General features: G+C 39.2%; 1 protein-coding gene across 1 annotated transcript; it reads right to left on the reverse strand.

The window, feature by feature from the left end:
• Positions 1 to 5,622: 5,622 nt before the first annotated feature.
• On the reverse strand, positions 5,623 to 18,754 carry LOC105617662. Its single transcript, XM_012199221.1, has 6 exons — positions 18,665 to 18,754; positions 10,054 to 10,470; positions 8,488 to 8,970; positions 6,680 to 8,367; positions 5,787 to 5,875; positions 5,623 to 5,648 (listed from the first exon to the last, which is right to left on the reverse strand). The coding sequence occupies exons 1-6, from the start codon at positions 18,752 to 18,754 to the stop codon at positions 5,623 to 5,625; spliced, it is 2,793 nt and encodes a 930-aa protein (XP_012054611.1).
• Between the last annotated feature and the right edge of the window lie 335 nt (positions 18,755 to 19,089).

Below are 19,089 nucleotides of genomic sequence, written 5' to 3' on the forward strand. Positions count from 1 at the left end.
CTAAAAAGAAGTTAGCTGATCTTTGTAAGCTCGAATTTCTTTCAGTCGAAGAACGTATGTTCGGTTTGTCGTAAAACTTGAAAGAGTAGCTATAGCTAAAGCGTATTTTATGAAAGCTCGTCGCTATATGTTCGGTTATATTTCTTGCTGACCATTCAAGCGACACGAACCATTGCATGCGATATGAACGAAGTGATGTGATCCGATGCGGAAGTTTGACTCGTCAGATTTATAAGTTAATAGGCTTGAAAATTTTATGAAAAACAACGTGTATCATTTAATGCGCACAAGTATAAAAAATTTGTTAACCGTATTGTAATAGCATCATCATATTACATACAATGTATTGGTTTTTAATATATTGAACATAATACAACGTAACGTAATGTTAGTTAGAATTCATTAAGCGTTTTGCGAAGCGAAAAGCGGAAGTCTTGTTCTCTTTGCAAAATCAAGATTTCCATAAAACGAATGTGAGTATCGTAGTTGATGTCGAAAGGCTTTCAATCCGTTCAATATACATTTAACACCAGACAGTGCATTTTCCCATTATTTGTAAACACATGACACGAAGAACTTACCGCTACTCAGAAAATATTTGCATGCCGTGCGAGATGGACCAACATCCTGAACAATGACGAACGTGACGATAATAATATTGGATTTACGCTCGTCAAGGTCTACTCATTCTCGTATAACGGTTTAAAGTTGCCAACACGATACAGTTCAATGGCAGGCGAGAACGTATCTATTTCGGTAACATATATCATGGTCTAGAAGGATTATAGTTATCTGATTATTTGAACATGTTAGATTTCCAATTAATCAATGATATATGGTTGTTTATTAAAAGATTGTTCATTACGAAATTTTTTTTACGAATGTCTGTATTTCTGATTGTGATAAGATCGGGTGATTGTGATCTTTATCGTTTTATTTTAAAGGAATGAAAGAAAACCTGCTTCTATAACGTTGTGGCATTTGTTGTTCAGCGACGCGGGTTACAACAGAATAAAAATTCATGTTGATTGCCCAGCAAAGCCGCGCCGCGCTTTAAAGTGCCGACGTCGGACCTTGATGGGCTTTGCGCTCGTTTCCTGGATTTGTGTTTTAACACCTTGACTTGACTCGCAAACGTATGTTACCGTTGGATCAGCGACAAGCCAAGTCGCGGCTGCACTTTCAAATACGACGGTATATTTTCAAAGTGTATATTCGTTAAGATGGACGTGTAAAATAAGGTAGTAAAATGGCAGGGAAAAAGCAATAAGAAGAATAGAAAACTCGAAAAGTTAATTTCTTTGTCGTTCGAGGTAACTTTGTCCGATAATTTCACGGTAAATCGTTGTCGCGATAACTGCAATTTCATAGCTGTGGAGCATAAATACTATGCAAACGTTTCACGGTTCATGCTACTTACATAAAGCGGCGTGTAAACTGGATGTTATACAAACGAGATCATCATTAATATGAGATATAATATGAAAAGAAGATGTAATTTCACGTTTATTTATACATCGGAGCGAACGATTAAAGTTTTCTCGGCGTGGAAATAATCCGCTCGTTCGTCAGCTTCATAGATCGATCTTAAGTATGACGCATCGTAACTAATTATATTGACGTTGGTGCACGCGTAATGTTTCCGGGTTGCCGCAATGGAATGTCGTCTCTTGGATCTTGGATCTTAAATCTGATATGTCTACGTGGACATATAGTAGATCCTTTCAAGCACGGCTGATCTGACTCCACGAACGAAATGCCTGTCCTCCTCTCAATCGATCTCGCTGTACGAATAACAATAACTGTCTCTTCTGCATCGATTTTCTCGAACGTTCATGTGCGATGATTCATAAGCGAGATCTGATCTAGGATGTGATGTCTATTTCTAATAAACGCGCGTAACATATAATTCATAACTGATTAGTTTCCATTTCCATCGTAATCTCTTGTTCAAAGGCCGTACTTTGTTAAATTCGTTGATACCGGTCGATCTTGAAACGAGGCAAGTCATCTTTAGGCGGTTTTACTGCATGCACCGTTCGAGTTGGTGCGATGGAATGCAGCTCGCTCGATCGAATGCATTAAGCGTACTTTGCGAGTCAGATCGAATGCGATTCTTTCGGCACGAACGTGACAAAACGTGACCTAGTTTTACCTGTGTGATGCAGATTTAAGTGTAAAATGAAACGTTTCAAGAATATCGTTTACCAATTTTGTAAAAAGACGTTAAGAATAAAATTTCATTTATAATATAATAAAATTTATATATTGTTTATGTAACAAGAATATAAATTTTAGCATAACGAAACTTTGCAGTATCTGATGTTCTAAGATCTTTTAAATATCTTATTCAGATGTTAATAATCTGTTATTCGGTGTTCGATCGTATAATCCGATCGTATTTTTTTAAATATGCATATCTGCGAATGTTCCATTGAGTTCTGAATAGCGAATAATTTTCTATAAGCCTCGAGATTAGCTTGATAAAATGTTGTTTGCAATTTATGCGCATTAACATTTAATAGAAAGTATTCAGTATTAATATCTACTAATTGATTTGATGTCGAAAGCTTTCCTCAGGAGGTCAAGACCAGTCAAGACTAATCATCGCCCTTTGCAATCGTAAATTGAAACGGGCGTCGGATTGCCTGGGAAAGGTCGATCTCCTTAAGAAGCCAGTCGTTAATGCACAGTTCGAATGAAATTATGGAATGTGCTTTTCGTTTGCATATTTTTAAGTCCCATAATTGCAGTGTAGACAAACGAATCTTCCATTCTATATCAAATTACGATGAAAATCTGGAATGTGCGATAACATGTTAAGGATTTAAATTTTTTATCTTTCAATACTTTTTCAATACTCTTTCAAAAAGACATAACATCATAAAATTTATCTATCTTAAACATTCGTGTTTTTTAATCATCAGCTTACTAATGTTTGAGTAAATTCAAATGGACAGACACTTCGATACTATCTCAAAGGAATATTAAGAAAAAATTGTTGGCAGTAACATAAATAAATTACCCACGTCAGACAGATCAAGGTAAAATTTTGCCTTTGAAAAGACCGAAAGTGTTACCTTGGAGAAAGAACTATCGATGCCAATCTACTTGGATTCGTATAGTACAGGTGTTGGTTGACATTTGTTACCTTTGGGTCAGTATATACTGTACGCACTACGCATACGGATCTTGTGTTAGTACGCTGGAATGCCGTCTTCTGCGATCGCATGTACAGGCGCACGTCAGTACGCAAGTATGCGTCAGAGATCGCCGTCTCTTCGATTGGAAGTGAACCAAGTGAAAGATCTCGAAAAGGAAGGCGATTAAGGGGGAATGGGACCTTGAGCGCGGTCAGCCACTGGAAGAGCTTCGGAGGCTGAAGAGTGAAGACCGCGGCGGGATCGCCATATTGTTGTGACTAGTAAAGCTTTGCTGGACCTCGATAGGCCGCCATCCACCACTTATAACAGGCGTATGTGCGCTGCTCGCGGCGCCGGATCGATCGTAAATGTCGAGTAACAATATAGGATACATGATAATTAACGGAAGAGAGTTGGGAATTGTCGAGCTAGCGCTAATACAATAGACACATTCTCGTTTGCTTATTCTATCCCGGATGTTATTACATATCGTGCAATCTTATTCAAAACATTACTTGAATAAAGAGCTGCTATCAAATTATTAGCGTTGCAGTCAGCGAGTGTTTTTGAAGAGATTCTAAGAAATTCGAATTTGCCAAAGTTACCTACTAATCTCATTCAACTTCAAAAGAATTATAGCTTTAGCAACTTGTTTCCTAACAAGCAACTTAGAATGTTATTGCCTCCAAAGTCTTCCAGTGTACGTATACACTGGTATAATGGCGTGAGAGAAAAGACTCTCGAGTCGATGTAAAATGACGTAATGTATTTTCACGTACCTACCTGGGTTTCGCGCGCGGCGAAACGGTGGGTGTAATGGATACCGTGAGACTTTTTACGACTTTATATTTAACGGGGTTGTGGAACGTACGTTTGTCGGTTTGTTGGAAAAATGGTCAGTTAAAATGTTGTCGGCACCCGGCAACTCGAAGGCGCCTGACCGTAAAGTTTCGCGTTTTAATACGGACTTCGCGGACGGCAGCTTCAGCTGTTCGTTAGCAATCCGCGCGAGCATCGCCGCCGCTCACTGCTAGGCGATTCTCGAATTATTCTTAACGGTTTTGTTCTCACACCCACCTGGGCCGGCGGCCGGGAATCCACGTTCGAGCGCAGGAACGCCGACCGTGCCGATTAGAGACCGCGTCGACGGAATTTCCTTATTTCCCGTTTTGCACAAAGCGTCCGGCTACGGTAAAGTCTCGGGTGAAGATCCACCGATACACTCCTTATCGTACGATTCGCTTCATGAATCGCGCTGTTCACGTTGCAAGAAAAAAAATGAATGAAAAGGAAGTAGATGCAGTAAAGACAATGTCGAAATCGCGCAGAAAGTTAGGAATCGTCATTAGAAAATTATACATCGCTTCTAATGTTACAACGTATGTACAACGTATGTGCGTGATCGGTGCATCTTTGAAAAAAGTATTGTGCAAATTAATTATTATATACCTGCTTATTATTCCTTATTATTCTCCAACTTCGTAATTGCTTCTATTATATAAACTGCCTTTTTCCTTTGGAATTTTTCTCGATGAAGCTGCGTATTCATTAACTTGAAAAAAAAAAGGACACGTGAAGTGAGCTAGAAATACTATATTGCGATTAGTGGAATGTTTTTGATAATATATCTCATATCGAATGTATATCACGTGCGAATTATTACCATCGCTCGACTGGCACTTGATTTCCGGTATTTCTATGGCGAAATTACCGTTTTCTCGATCGAACATTGATCTACCTTGGCGAGATAGACATTTTTTTCAACTTGCGGCGAAAGATGACGAGCATGTGTGATAACATATTTCTCTTTAAATAGTTTTCTCGGAGAGCATGTATTACGCAAACAGGTATCTCATTGAAGTCAAGTGCATTCATGTCTATAGAAAATGGAGAGCTTTCCTGGTATGGTGTTTAAGTAGAAATAAATTATAAGGGGCTCGAACCAACAAGCAGAAAAGGAGAGAATATCAGAAAGATGTCTTGATTAAGATCTCGTGCATAATATCGTGAAGAGGAAACGCGAACATCTAGTCATTCGTGCGAAAATATCACAGAATGCATGTTGGTGAATAAGAATTTCTCCCTGCGAGGAAGGCGCGCCGCTCTACACGCCTTTGTCTCGATTCGCGAGACCTGCCTCCGTTTTGAATGCATTCGCGCCCGCGCGAAACCTGAGAGCCGTATGGGCGCGTAACGCAAGGTGATTAATGCGTAACCTTTATAAAACTCGACGGTGACGTGCCACGGTAGCGTGGGCGTGTGTACCGGGTGTCCTCCGACACTTGAGAGTTTTTTGTAATTTTTTTTTGCAATAATACCTCCATTTGGCGAAATAAATAATCGTAACGTTTCTCGTTGGTCGGGAAAAAATGCAAACATTGATGGCGCTCAAAAGCAAAGTCAATTAATTAATTAGCAACTCAAGGTTGCATCGATTGATGACGTGCTAACTTTTTTTACGCAGTTAGCTTTAATAGGCTTAACCATCTGATTTGTTGCCTTTTGCTATTAACGAATGCATCTCTAATCATTCTGTTGTGTTGGTCTTGCATTCTTTCGTTAATTAGATAAATTGCGGCTTTATTGACTCAAATCGTATTTTGAAATTTAATTAAAATTTAATTAGTGTATAAATTGACTTACCGTTTTTAACGAACATATCTTTCTTGATTGCAGAAGGCGAGTCTTCCGGCTCCACCGTCAGCTCACTGGAATCATTCATGTCTGCGTTGCTGCAACAGGTTACAGATTATTTTTTTTAACTGCTTAAAAGAGAATAGCTATTTTTTTTCGTCTTGTCGCGATTGTAATAAGTAAAAGCAAAATTATTTTATATAGCTATTTAAAAAAATAATTATGTATCCTACTACACGCGTGCGCGTTTCAACGCTAGGAAAACCTAATAAAAGATTTAATAAACAGCAATCGCTGTTCGAGAAGTGATTGCAGCGTCATGCAAAGAAGGAGAGATCGCTTTTCAAAGCAATAAGCAAATGTCGAGCATTTGCATGGAGGCGTTCACCTCGTGGGACGGCCGAGTCAAACGACTGTTCGATTCTCAGTAATCGACAACCTTCTTTTCTATTCTTAGAACGGTCAATTAACCTTTTCTCCATGTGCCGCACACGGCAGGCAACCCATATCCATAAAGAAAGTGAATTAATTTCTTTTTAAAGTTCATTCGTTGCATGGTGCTGCACCAGTGAGTTCTATAATAATTTATTCTTTGACACAATTCTCAGCAGTTTATTTCACAGTTAATTGCAATCATTTTATCCGAAATAAACACGGAATAATTGTAATTAATTTTATGTAATATGTATACTAATATGATTACTGTTTATTTACGCAATAAATTAACAATATTGAATTTTGAGACAATAATTGAGAAACAGTGTGATGAAAGTAAATATACATAAATCATGTTTCCCCAAAAATAAACATCTTAAATTTCCTATATCAGAATCTCTTTCATAGCTGTAGTCTTTGAATAATAATATTTGTGTTACTACTGGAATATAAAATTGCAAACTTACGCATTCATATATTCTAAGGAGGTTTCTTCCTCTTCGCCAATCGTAGCGAGATTACTTTGCCAATAATAATCGCCGTCGTCGCTTTCGTCAGTGGTGTCTTCTTCTTCCATAATTTCTTCGTTTTCTAGTATTTGATTTATTTCCGGATTCTTTATATCGTCGTTGACCATGTCGAGCGATTGATAAGTTTCGTTATCTTCATTCTCTTGCACCGTAGAATTATCGATCGATAAAATATCTCCTTCATTTGTTGGAAACACTTCTTTAAAATTATCCTGATCATTTATTCTAGTTTCTTCTTGATGACAACTTTTCAAGTTTGTACAGTTTTCTTTTTCATCGTTTGATTTGTCAATGAGCTTGTCAGTTGATTCTAAGATCGAATTTTCATGCTCTGGTGAAACTTTATTCGTAGACTGCAATTGATCTTGTTCATTAATTACTTTGTTTTTTAGTTTATTTTGCTCGCAATTCACAGTTTCTGTTGTGTTATTCGATTTATTTTCCTCCTTCTGCTCAGATTGTAAACCTTTAGCTATTCTGATTTCGATAATCTCAAAGACTTTATTTATCTGTGTATTTTCTTCCGAATTTGCAGCTTTATCCTTCTCGTTATTAAGGCAAACGTTCTCCATGTCAGATTCTTTATCGAGACTTTCATCTGAACTTTCGATTCTTTGACTCTTTTCGTCAATATTATTTTTATTTGGTGACGAATTGCATATTCCTGGTCGAATGTGTTCTGTGTTCTTAACTTGCGAAAGATTATTGTTCTCTTTCTCTGTTTTTATATAATTAGACTCGATTGACGATGAAGATTTAATTTCTCTTCGCGGTGTTATAATTGGAGGTGGAGGTGGCGGAGGTCTCTTCCGCCTAGCTTTAATATCTTTTCTCGGTAATGGTTTTGGTGGTAATAGAGGAGCTTCTGAAAGTTCTCTTTCAGAAGAAACAGGTACCGTTGCAGAGATTCGCGGCCGTGTCTCGTTTCCTGATTCGTTCGTTTGCATCTGATTCACGCAGATCCTATTAACGTGATTTCTAGCCGGTAACGGCGGTGGCGACGACCTGTCGCTATTGCTTCTCTCCGTGCCGGAAACAGAGATCGCTTCTTGGAATTCCTCGTGGTTGCCGTTGACGCGCTCCACGAGCTCCACGTCGTCCTTAATTGGCCTGAAATGCGTCGTCGAGTCGGCAGCCAGATCGGCCGTGTAGAAGAGATCCGGCCTGGCCTCATGTCCGTAACTCAGCGGGGCGTCCTGAAAGCTGAGTGGCGGCTGAAGAGTGATCGTTTCCTCGATCAACACCGTGTTTGGTGCGACGACCGCTGTAATTCGTTCGACTTCACCGCGCGATTCCACGTGCGTCACCGCTTCAGAATTGGCAAGACGGCGGAGCAAGTAATCTGGTGGATTCGAAAAATCCCGCTCGAGATGTTCGAGTGGACAGATCGCTCGCGACAGCAGCACATCTCGATCGAAGTCTCGATCGACGCCCGAGAATTCACTTGGCTGTTCGGAATCTGCGGTTGACGCTGTGGATGTCGTGGATATGGTCGACACGCGATCGGATGTCGAGAATCTGTCCACTACAGTGGACATGGAACTGCCGGTATCATCGGATGTGCTGCCGTGCGTAGAGCCACATTGTGATCGCGCATCCAGATAAACCATTGCTTCCGGTGGTTCCTACAAATAAAAGAGACATTTTTTTTCACATTTTTATAGTATTTATTTTTAATTCACTGAATTTAAAAAAATTATTTAAAAATTTATTTTTAATCAATTTTGTTTCTTTGTTGTGATTACCTGCTTCGCTTTCATGAATTCCGGTAAACGGTCCTTTGGCGATTCTTTCAGGTTCTCCTGATTCGATCCGTTAATGTTTCTTGGCGAAGACTCGTAACTCTCGTACGAGTTTATTTTGGTTACGCATTGTAATCCGATTTGTGAAATTGACGAGCCATTCTGCACGCCACTTTGCGATCCATTCTGCAATCCATTCTGAGATTTCGAATTGTCCAACAATTTCTGGATGGGACTAGGATTTGCCTCGCCGTCCGCAGGTCCTCGAGGTTGTCTCAGTTTTCTTGGTGGGACAGGCGGTGGTGCTGCAGGTAATTCTGGAGGCACTTTGCTTCTTTCAATTTTTCTCTCAGCGCTCACCACTTCCGGTCTAAGAGCGCCACGACATCTCACCATCAACCTGATGACCAGTTGCGACTCCTTCAGTCTTCTCACGCAGTCCAATCGGGTCATGTGTGTCACCGGTATACCATCGATCGACAGTACCTGCGAGAAATATAACGTGATTGTCAAGTACAAGGAAGAAACGCGAAGAAGAGTTTATTGCTCGCGGTAATTTGCAATGTAAACAAGTAATGGAGGTGAGAGGAAACTTCTCTTGAGGATCATTAGGGAGGAAGTAGGTCTTGAAAATCATAGACGGTGAAGTGCACCGTGGGAGCTAAAGAGAGTGCGTTTGTGCATCGTCTTATCTTGCAGCTGTTCCGTGAAAGAAAAATATACTATATATGCACATCAATATCGCTGTCTCATAACTTACGATTTTCATTTTATTGACAAACACTTTGATAAATTTAAAGTCGACTTTTCTTTAATGTACAAGAAGAACGATTTTGCTTAAGTATCTAAATATTAATTTGAAAATAATTTTATTGGATTATCAAAATTTGTATAGGTACACGCTATGGTTGCTAAAATATTAAAGTTTTACCCATCATGCTTGAGTTTCTTATTTTGAATTCAATAAATTATTTTTAGATCCATATCTAGATATATTTTTAAATGCTTAACATAATCATTTTTGATATAAATTAAGATATACGTAAGATGTCGTAAATTTATATGAAAAAACTTTTGCTACTTCTTTCTTTCTCTCTTTCCCTCATTTATTCAGGTTGCTGACATTACGCCACAAACGTTGCGGTTCGATGCGTGCAAATAATTATACGTCAGTCATTATATAGACATTGGAATACCAATAGGAATCTACCGTTCCATTGTGATCTTTAATTACAGAAGAAACTTGTCGATTCCGTAATTGAAAGCGACATGTATGATGCGTGGAAGATTTCACGTGCCGTTAAGATTGAATGAAATCATACATGTTCATGAATGTTACTTTCTTGAATTTATCACATTGTGCATTACAGCACAAAATATCACGTCAGCGAAAGCAGACCTGTGTTAACGCGCGGAAAACAAGATTAAAATATCGTTTGTATACATCTATTGTAAGAATCATAGTATCGCTCCTGTGCATCTAAGAATTCTTTTCTCTCGAGAAAATAAATTAAAAAATCAATCTGTAGTCCGCACAAAATGCTTAGCTTTTCGGATTATCTTTATTACCTCGTCTCCTTCGCCTAAGGTACCCCATGAACATTTCGCTCTGCTGGCTGGACTTTGCTCCGCACAGCTCTGTACAAACAGTCTTCTAACTCTCTCAGCAGTCTTGTTTCCGCCTTCAAATTTGAGTCCAAAACCCAAACGTTCTCCGGGTAATCTAAAAACCTCGACTTCTTCTTCGAGATGCCCGTCCATACCGTTCGACAAACTTTTGCTCGTCGCCGATGATTCCTCATCGTCTTTCTTCCTATTGCCGATCGATAGAACGGTCACAAAGTTTTCCGACATCGGCTGACTGCCGACGCTGACCACCGTCACGAAATCTTCTGTTGTGCCCTTGGCGACATCCATTTTTTGAATTGATCTTAATTCATGGCAAGTTTGCTGATCTTTACGCTCCACTGGAATGCTGACCACTCCCTGAAAATAAATCAAATCATTGTCGACAATTCTGTGACATGGCGTAATTGAGAGACAGGTTCTTATCGAGGCGAAACCTGTTTGATTTTAACTCGTAAAGAATTATTTATAATCCATCGCGTGGAATAGAAATCAACAAAACGATCAACTACATAATTTATAAATTATGATAAAGCCGGAAATTTGAACACTTGTCTGAGAAAATTTGTAATGTTTCTCGTCGTCGTCAGATGGTTATTTTCTAATCGTATCCATTTACTAGCGGAATCAATCAGCAAATAGATACCAGCAGACAAATCGTGTCACATATATATAGTACCGAGGATCGCGGACAATCATTAAGCGACTGCATACCGGCTTAGTCGCGTGACCAACTTAATACGGAAGTCTCATGTTCTCTTCGTACCTGCTCGTTTTACTGATTACGCTATTACATATAGATAGCAGCGGGACAAATTATAAACAAACAAGGCACGTGTCGATATAAATTACATTCCGACGCGAGACATTTGTATACTACGACGAAACGCTAACTGTAACTTGTATTCTGTTATATTTGAAATTTCATTTGTCACGATTGACCTCCGCTCAAGTGGAATTTTATTTCACCGTTCTTCGACGTAAGTGTTCCGAAAATTATATTTGCGTCGAAATTATACGATTAGTAAAAGGCCATTCGAGTTTGTCTTTATTTCTTGTAAAGTTTCATTTACAATTTAATCGCGTCGTAAAGTTTTATATTACTTCCAATATCAAAGGTGGGAATTCTTGGAAATCTCTTTCGATCGAATATTTTTTTATTGCTTGCTTTCAATGTAGATAATGTTAGATATTTCAAGGGTCGGCAAATTACAAAGATAAATTTCCCACGTCGCAAATTTTTCGCGATGTGGCTCTCCGGTTGTCATAAACATTCTTCCAAGCTATGGAGACTCTCCAAGTATTCTAACTAATAAATCTTCCCTCTTATTTTTCTCTCGCGAGAAGGTGAACAACGAGCACCGCCTCCATCCGTTTTCACCCATCAGCATCCCGATAATTTAACGATATGTATACCGTTCGCTGTGAAAGTATGTCCGCTTCCACTCGAAGGCATCGTGCATAGCCCCCCTCCCCCCCCCCCCGTCGTCAATATCACCTCTGATCTCGGCAGAATGTGAGAAATAGAAAGTAGATTGACCTGAGGTCACTGTCGAGCAATCAGCTGATCGTGAAGGTTTCGATGACGATTGTCAAATGTATTCCAATTCTCTCCTCTTTACATATCCTGTCTCTCATTAATGAGGATCTCTTGGAGGATCTTATTACAAACACTCTTATTCCATATGCAATACATTTTATCAATAATAAATAATTATTTTTGTTCAATATTCATACTATTTAATTATCACGCAATTATAACGTTGATAGCGTTCTATTATTAAAGAAAATAATACAATCAACATCACAATCGAGTGATATTTAACAGTATTGTATGGATATTGAACAATTAATTATCCATTACTGGCAAAAGTACTGTATATAAAATAACTGTATTTATAATGAAATTCAAGATTCTCATGAATTGATTAACGAGTGAAGAATTTTCTACTGGAGTGAACAAACTAATCGAGTGCATCGGTAATGATTTTCTATGTCGCGTGCAACTCTAGAATTAATTTTCTTGTCGGAAACGTGAGTTGATTTACTTTTATGAAATATTTGTTCTTTGATCTTACACCTGTAATGCATGTAGAGATCGGAGAAAACCACGGCATGCATCTTGGCATATATTTCACATCTTTCATCGATCATTATATCGTGATCTATGGTTAATTTCTCATTATATTACAAATAAGATGCGTATTTGCTCAACATTTTTACTTTACGTCAGTGAGATGACGATCGTTAAATCGATATCGAAAAACGCAAGATAGATGGAGCATAAAAATCTCAGAGGCAGAGTATAAGAAGATCCACGGAACCGTACAAGTGCGTGTAACGGAATTCGTAGCCGCAGGCCGATCACCACATTCTCGATATGCTGTGTTGGTTCTTGAGCGAGCGTGGGTACCGAAACCTCGTAAAAATATTGCGAAACTGAATTGCGATTCCCGAACGTATATTCGACGACGAATTAGGCTTCGCTGTTACGTCAATTTAATCCTTTGCTTGAGTCTATACTTGACAGCGTGTTCCATAATATAATTCCTTTTGAGATACATCGATAATTTCGGAGAATTTAAGAAGGCAAAGGCGAAATGAGTCGCATTTTCTTCTTTTAATTAATACGTTCCATTCGTTCGCGTGGGAAAGGGTTTGCATGTAACTGTAACTGTTATGGCCACCCGAGCCTCTTATGATGAATCGAATGCATGTAAAACTAGCTGTGATGGACGAGATTAATGTTCTACAAATTTGAATCGCTCGCGTGCAATGTCGACGCGCGGCCGCATCGTACTAACACTGAACGAATAATTAGGCGCGAAGAAAGCACGAAGTTGAATGTTCTAATGAATACAAATATATCTATGAAGTCACTGAAATTCATTGGATGGCCATTAATGTTGTGCTGCAACTGTTACGCGCGGAAATACCTGCGCTCGGCTAAATGGGTATACAAGCCTTTGAAATTCCGCATTTTCCCAGCCATAAGCGCGACGCCGCCGCAGTGCGCCGCATTATGCAACAACTGGCGCTTGCTGACACGCTTCATGGATTTTGACAACGTGTTCCATTCATTATTTAAATCTCGTTGCCAAAGCTCCAGCTGTTCTGGAAAAACGGTATTCAATCGTAACGACGCGACGCGGTGACTCGCAACCACCGTACGAAGAAAAATACAATAAGATCGATTTATGTGTTACTGTACCACGTGCGTGGGAAGATACCTATGTGTATACCAGATTTGACAATTTAACTGTGAGAAAAAAATCGTTAGATAATCAAGCAATTTTTTTTGTCTATAAAAACATGTCTACACACTAATTTTCGATCAACTTGATGAATATTTTGACGATGCTGGCGCTATATCAGAGAAAACTTTGGCACGATAAAATTAATAATTTAGCGTGAAATTATCTTGTTTTTAATTTTATTTTAATGTTCATTATCTGTGTAAGAAATGGTAATTGCTTCTTCTCTCGATGTTGAAACATTACTTCCCTTGCACTTCGATCGGCAGATAATCACGTTCAGCGCATGCATAACAATTTCTTTTTTTTTTGTAACGTATGCTTCCTACCTGAAGCGTGGCATATGCATGCGCTGAAACTTTCACGAAATTGAGAATAATTATTTCTAAATAAGGGATACTTCGCCAGCAAAAAATTATGAAAGCATCGTTATATTTAACTTTATATTATATTCATACTTGAAACTGGTTTTGCGAGAGATAATAGCGTCTCTCAAATAATGAAAAATTGGAATCACTCTTTTATTTATCATCTTTTATTTATTTTGGTACAAAAATTGGTGTAAAATAATCGCTATTTTTTTTAATAAAAAATGTTTATGTAATTTGAAGTTTTCTATTCTTCAAAGAATATTACATGCCAGCTAAAATTGTTGAAATATAAGTTTCTACGACGCGTATAGTTTCTACCGAAGCCATATAATGTATGCATATAGAATATTGCTAAAAGGATTAAACATTCTTTTGAAATGACGCGATACTATACAGGTAAAAATTTTATATAGTATTTAATGGAATATAAGATTTAAAAAAATCTGTCAGAATGATAAATGTCAAACCTCTCATGAACACATGAATTACTGAGAACATAACATTAAAGAATGTCTGACGTGGAACTTTTCAGAGTGTCTCTCTGGGTTCTGCCTAGCAATCGTTTTATATTTCATTCGTCTTTGTTTTCGCAACGTTTTCTATTTCCTTCAAAGTGCAGTTAGCGTTACTAATAAACCACATAAAGAGAATGAAACACAGAAAGCAATATCCTTGAGATTGCGATGATCTCTTCTCCCATTTCTTTGTAATTTTCCAGATGATTATCATGTGTTACATACCATTCATGAGCATTGCTAAATCCTTCGATCGTTGTTACGGTCCGTCTAACACTCGTGCAAATCGAATCCACTTATTTTTTAATTCTTCTGTTCACACTTTTTGTTTCTCTAATAGCTTATATATGCGTTCTCCAGTAAAATTTTCTTAATTATTTCTATTGTGCATGATTCTATCAAAATGTGGATGTCCAATAGACGCGAGTGACCGCTATCTCGTTGCGTTGCACATCGCAGTTGCCGATCGAGCGAAGTTAATCGGAGTCGGCTGGTGGCTTCCACTTGGTACCGGTGAACGAACGTGTTCGTGCGATTCTGCGTGATACTCGGAACAGAATCACGTGGCAAGAACACGCGGAAAATCGATGGTTCGACGTGCATTCGGGACACCGCACTGTGCCGGACTGATGAGCCGCTCGGTAGGCTGACTTTCTTCCACGCCGTAGCCGCGCTGCGGGTTGCCTCTTTGATTACGAACACCGTCCCTCTTTTTCCCTCGTTCGCTCCATGCACCTCGCTCTGTCGTTCTCTTTCTCACCCACTACTTGTCTGTCCCGTTTACTCCTGTACATTCCCTTTTCTCGTTCTTGCTTACTCTAGCAATCGCTCTTTCTCTCCGTTAGGTTGCCAATCTCCTTTACACTGGCTGGTGCAGCGACCGTTCTTCCATCCTCTCGCTCCGGGTGTACCACTCCTTTCCTCAGCAATGTCGTCGACGTGTCGAAGCGATCCTACGAGATTCTACCTGCGTCCCATATTATCTATGAAAGATTTTTAGCAAGAAGATGATGAAGCTTAAACAAGAATCGTTAATGGTCGAGGAAATTTGTTACGGGTTCGGCGAAGTTCTATCTTCTTCCAATTGCTATATCTTCTTGTACCGACCAGATGTCACGCAAACCCCGCGAGAACATCTTTACTCAATATCTCTACGCTCACCTCTCTCTGTTATATGCGGATAGCAACGACATTTCGAGTATATATTTTTATTCGGTTGATTTATTCGATTATTTAAGTTCTCGTACTTCATCCCAACTCCCCGTGTAATTTTCCTCGCTTCAGCAACGTCGACGACGGATGGCGCGCGGCTTTGATTCTACATGAGATTCCGCAGTGCACAACGTCCCATATTATCCATAGACTTTCCATAACGATTAGCCAGGAGAAAAGTGCCGGCGGCGGCGAGCTCCTCATGCCTTCTCTCCATCTCGTATATTATACTTTCCTACTTCGTCATGGAATCATCTTTCTCAGCCTGGACATTACTAGCGTTAACGCTTCGCTCGATGCAACTAATAAATCTCGACTCCCGCATGTATTTGGGCCGCACATGAGAACGTATGTAAATCTACTCTTCTCTACTTTAATATAAGTTCTTATCTCGGTGAAGTCCTCATTTGCATTCCGTTAAAGATTTCTATGAACTGAGTAAATAGCGGGAGTTACCAGTTCCTTTCAGAAAATTACAAGATTCATGATACTAGATCGTACCTAGAAAATAGTTTACTGCTAGATTTCTGTATTCTGCTTATAATTTTAGTAATACAGTATAAACATTTTTTAAATATATATACTAAACTGCAATTTATGTTCGTATTCCATTTAGCATTTAAATTTTCATTTACTTACTTTTTTGGAATAATCGGTTATAAGATGCGGACAACTGCTTCCGTGGCTGTTTGATCACGAAGAGAGAGCTAACAGGAAAGGAAAGAAGGCTACTCCAGTTACGTCAATAAGTATTTGAGCGCGATATATCGTGCGAGCGGTAATCGCGCCATATAAACGCCTCCAACATACCACATGGACCATCGCTCCGCGAGAAACGATAACCGGCTTTGATTCTCGTATATTTTTGCCGTAAATATAACGTACGGACTCGGCAACGAATGGTAGTGTTGAGCAAAGTGCATTCTGTAAAAATATTGACACGCATGCATGTACACATATGCGTACCTCGTTGCTGATTTCGCGCAGCCGAGCGTTGGAGCGAAAGTTGCATTTGTGCAACTAAAATGAATTGATGATATCGTATTGCCCCCGCGATGACATGACAGTCATGTGAGAATTAATATTAGGAGAACAAAATTTATTCCGGTTACGTCAATAACGCGCTTCTCACCGACATACCCCGTGGGTAATCTCGTCAGATGTGTCGGACATGCGGTAATGTCTTGCTTCGCGAAACCGCAGAACCCGGGTAACAGAGAAGTAGAACGAGTGAATCTGTCAGACGCGCAGGGAGTCATTGAATGCCATCCTCTTTCCCACCGTCAGCGTACCGCCGATAATTCGCTGTGTTAAAAGTACTTTCGCTCGTAGGATCGTGCAAGCGCCACAAATATGCGGGTGTGAAGACAGCATGCCGGAAATTTGCACGATCGTAAAACCAGATCTAAAAGAAAGAAGCAAACGCCAATTGTAATTGACGTAAAATCCTTGATTTAATATACTTTATCTAAACATTTTATTTTAAATATGGTAGTCTGTAGAATTACGTATTTAGAATTAATTAATAAGCTATAAATTGTTATTAAAATACATCTTCTTAATATCTTTTTATGACGACATGCGTTAATCAAATATTTAATGATTTCTGAAGTCGGAGATATCTCGATATCATACATGTGTAGAAATTCCAAATATTTTTCTTCTAGAAATTTAGTCAAATAATCTGTGGGCGGACCGATCTCGAGAATCAGAATCAGAGGAACCGAGGAGGATTTCTGCCAGTCAACGATTCGTCGAACGAGGAGTAACGGCTGTGAGCCTGTGGCACGTTTTAACGGTATATTTCCATTGCACAGAGATCTGGGTTGCTGGAACGAGCGCCGTTGCAAATACGTACGTTTTGGTTTCTCGCGCCGACAATAAAATTACAGCTTAGGACGGCGTTTTTCCTTAGTTTCTATGCACCAAGCGTGAACAACTGAACATCGTGCCGGCTAGAAAATCATTTACGCTACTTTCTGTTTATGCAAATAATAAGAAAATATTAACGTTAAACTATAATAATATCCATATCTTATATATACAGAAAGTACATAATTATGTTTGTTTCCATTTTTTTCATAAATTATTTCTTACTGAAAAATGGGATGTACATACGTTAAATGTTATTTTGAATTCCTCATTTTTCTATTATCTTGAGTTACTTCAAAATTTAATATTATTATTACGTTATAATAGAAGAGAAAAGGTGAAATTCACAATGTAATAAAAAAAAATTTGCTCTACAAATAAGGGACACGTTAATGAGTACTTAGTGTCGCGATCGCAAAATTGCAACGCACGGCAACATGCGTTCACGCACGAGCGCGTGAAATCGGCATAATAGAAAATCGGTTTGATCGGGCGGTGCTCGCGAGCGTATCAAATTCGGTCGTTTAACGGCAACGACCATGGTGTTCGCGATTTGACCAGGGAACTGCAGATCGGCGATGTTCTTGTAACGAGGATCTCCAAATGTATGTGCAGGTGATAATCGACGCGAGCAACGAAGATCATGTGCTAAGAATTTCGTTCGACTTTTTACCGAAAAATTTCTAAGAATTATTGCGCATTATTGTCATACCGTAAAACTGGTGATGGAAAGAATTACAACAAGTGTGAAGATCTAAATAAAGACTGATTTATCTACCTTTTTTCTAAGTATATATGATTCTAATCGACAAAAATATTATCCGTTCTCCAAGAGGTATGCTTAATTTTCATTTATAAAAAGAAAGATATGACAAAAATTTCACGACGAGAGAGTATTTATATCTTAATGGAGAGATTGCCAATCTCGCGGTCTTAGCATTTTTTGCACTCGTACCAGGCTCGAATGTCAGACTTACTGTGCCCGTTCTGCAGCATGTAAGTTCCTTGCGGAAGAAACGTCGGCAGAAATCGCGGATTTCACCGCAGGTTCCTCGCGTGTGGCAGATTTTCTCGCGCGCCTCGTGTATCGGGTAAACGAAAGAGAGGTCTACGAAGACCTGGACTCGTGAAAGCGAATGTTTTTTTCGCGATGGAAAGAAAGAAAGAAAAAGAGATAGAGAGAGATAAAAAGGACCAATGATTGCCTTCGGCCTGCCGCTGGGAGGTAGAGAGGTATGCGTCAGGTGACTTTACGTTCGCCTGCAGGTAGTGAACGATTCGCGCAAAAGAGGACAACGCTCTCGGCGTGTCTGGCCATTCCGAATCGTACCACTTTGGAAGATCTAGACGACAGCGACGATGATAGCGACGGCACCATGCCGGTTAATGGGTCGCTATACTTCTTTTGTACTTCTACCATTTCGTATTTCTACCTGTATGTAACTACATTACACGAACTACCTGTATGTAACTACATTGCACTCGTCTTGATTTGCATTAACGCATCGCGATAAGCACATTGGATTTATACATTGAATTAATTATAATCGCGGTAATATTATCTTTTCGATTTTTATAGACATTTCTTTTATATCTTTTCTCCCATGATATAGACTGCGAGGTTGCGACAAGCCAGGAAAAGAGGGCAACGATCTCAAACTACTTCCTTAGAATCGTGCCACTTTGCGGACGCGCCATGTAATTACGATCGACGTCGATTAGCGGTTAATAGGCCGGCATCTTAATCGTTCGACT

Source organism: Atta cephalotes (genome assembly GCF_000143395.1).
Source record: "Atta cephalotes unplaced genomic scaffold scaffold00001, whole genome shotgun sequence".
In the NCBI taxonomy this organism is placed as follows: Eukaryota; Metazoa; Arthropoda; class Insecta; order Hymenoptera; family Formicidae; genus Atta; species Atta cephalotes.

Coding starts and splice junctions, on each gene's coding strand:
- LOC105617662 (XM_012199221.1), bottom strand. CDS start 18,754: ATGGTAGAAGTACAAAAGAAGTATAGCGACCCATTAACCGGCATGGTG. Junction 8,971..10,053: donor CCTTAGGCGAAGGAGACGAG/GTAATAAAGATA, acceptor TATTTCTCGCAG/GTACTGTCGATCGATGGTAT. Junction 5,876..6,679: donor TCCTTAGAATATATGAATGC/GTAAGTTTGCAA, acceptor AACCTGTTGCAG/CAACGCAGACATGAATGATT.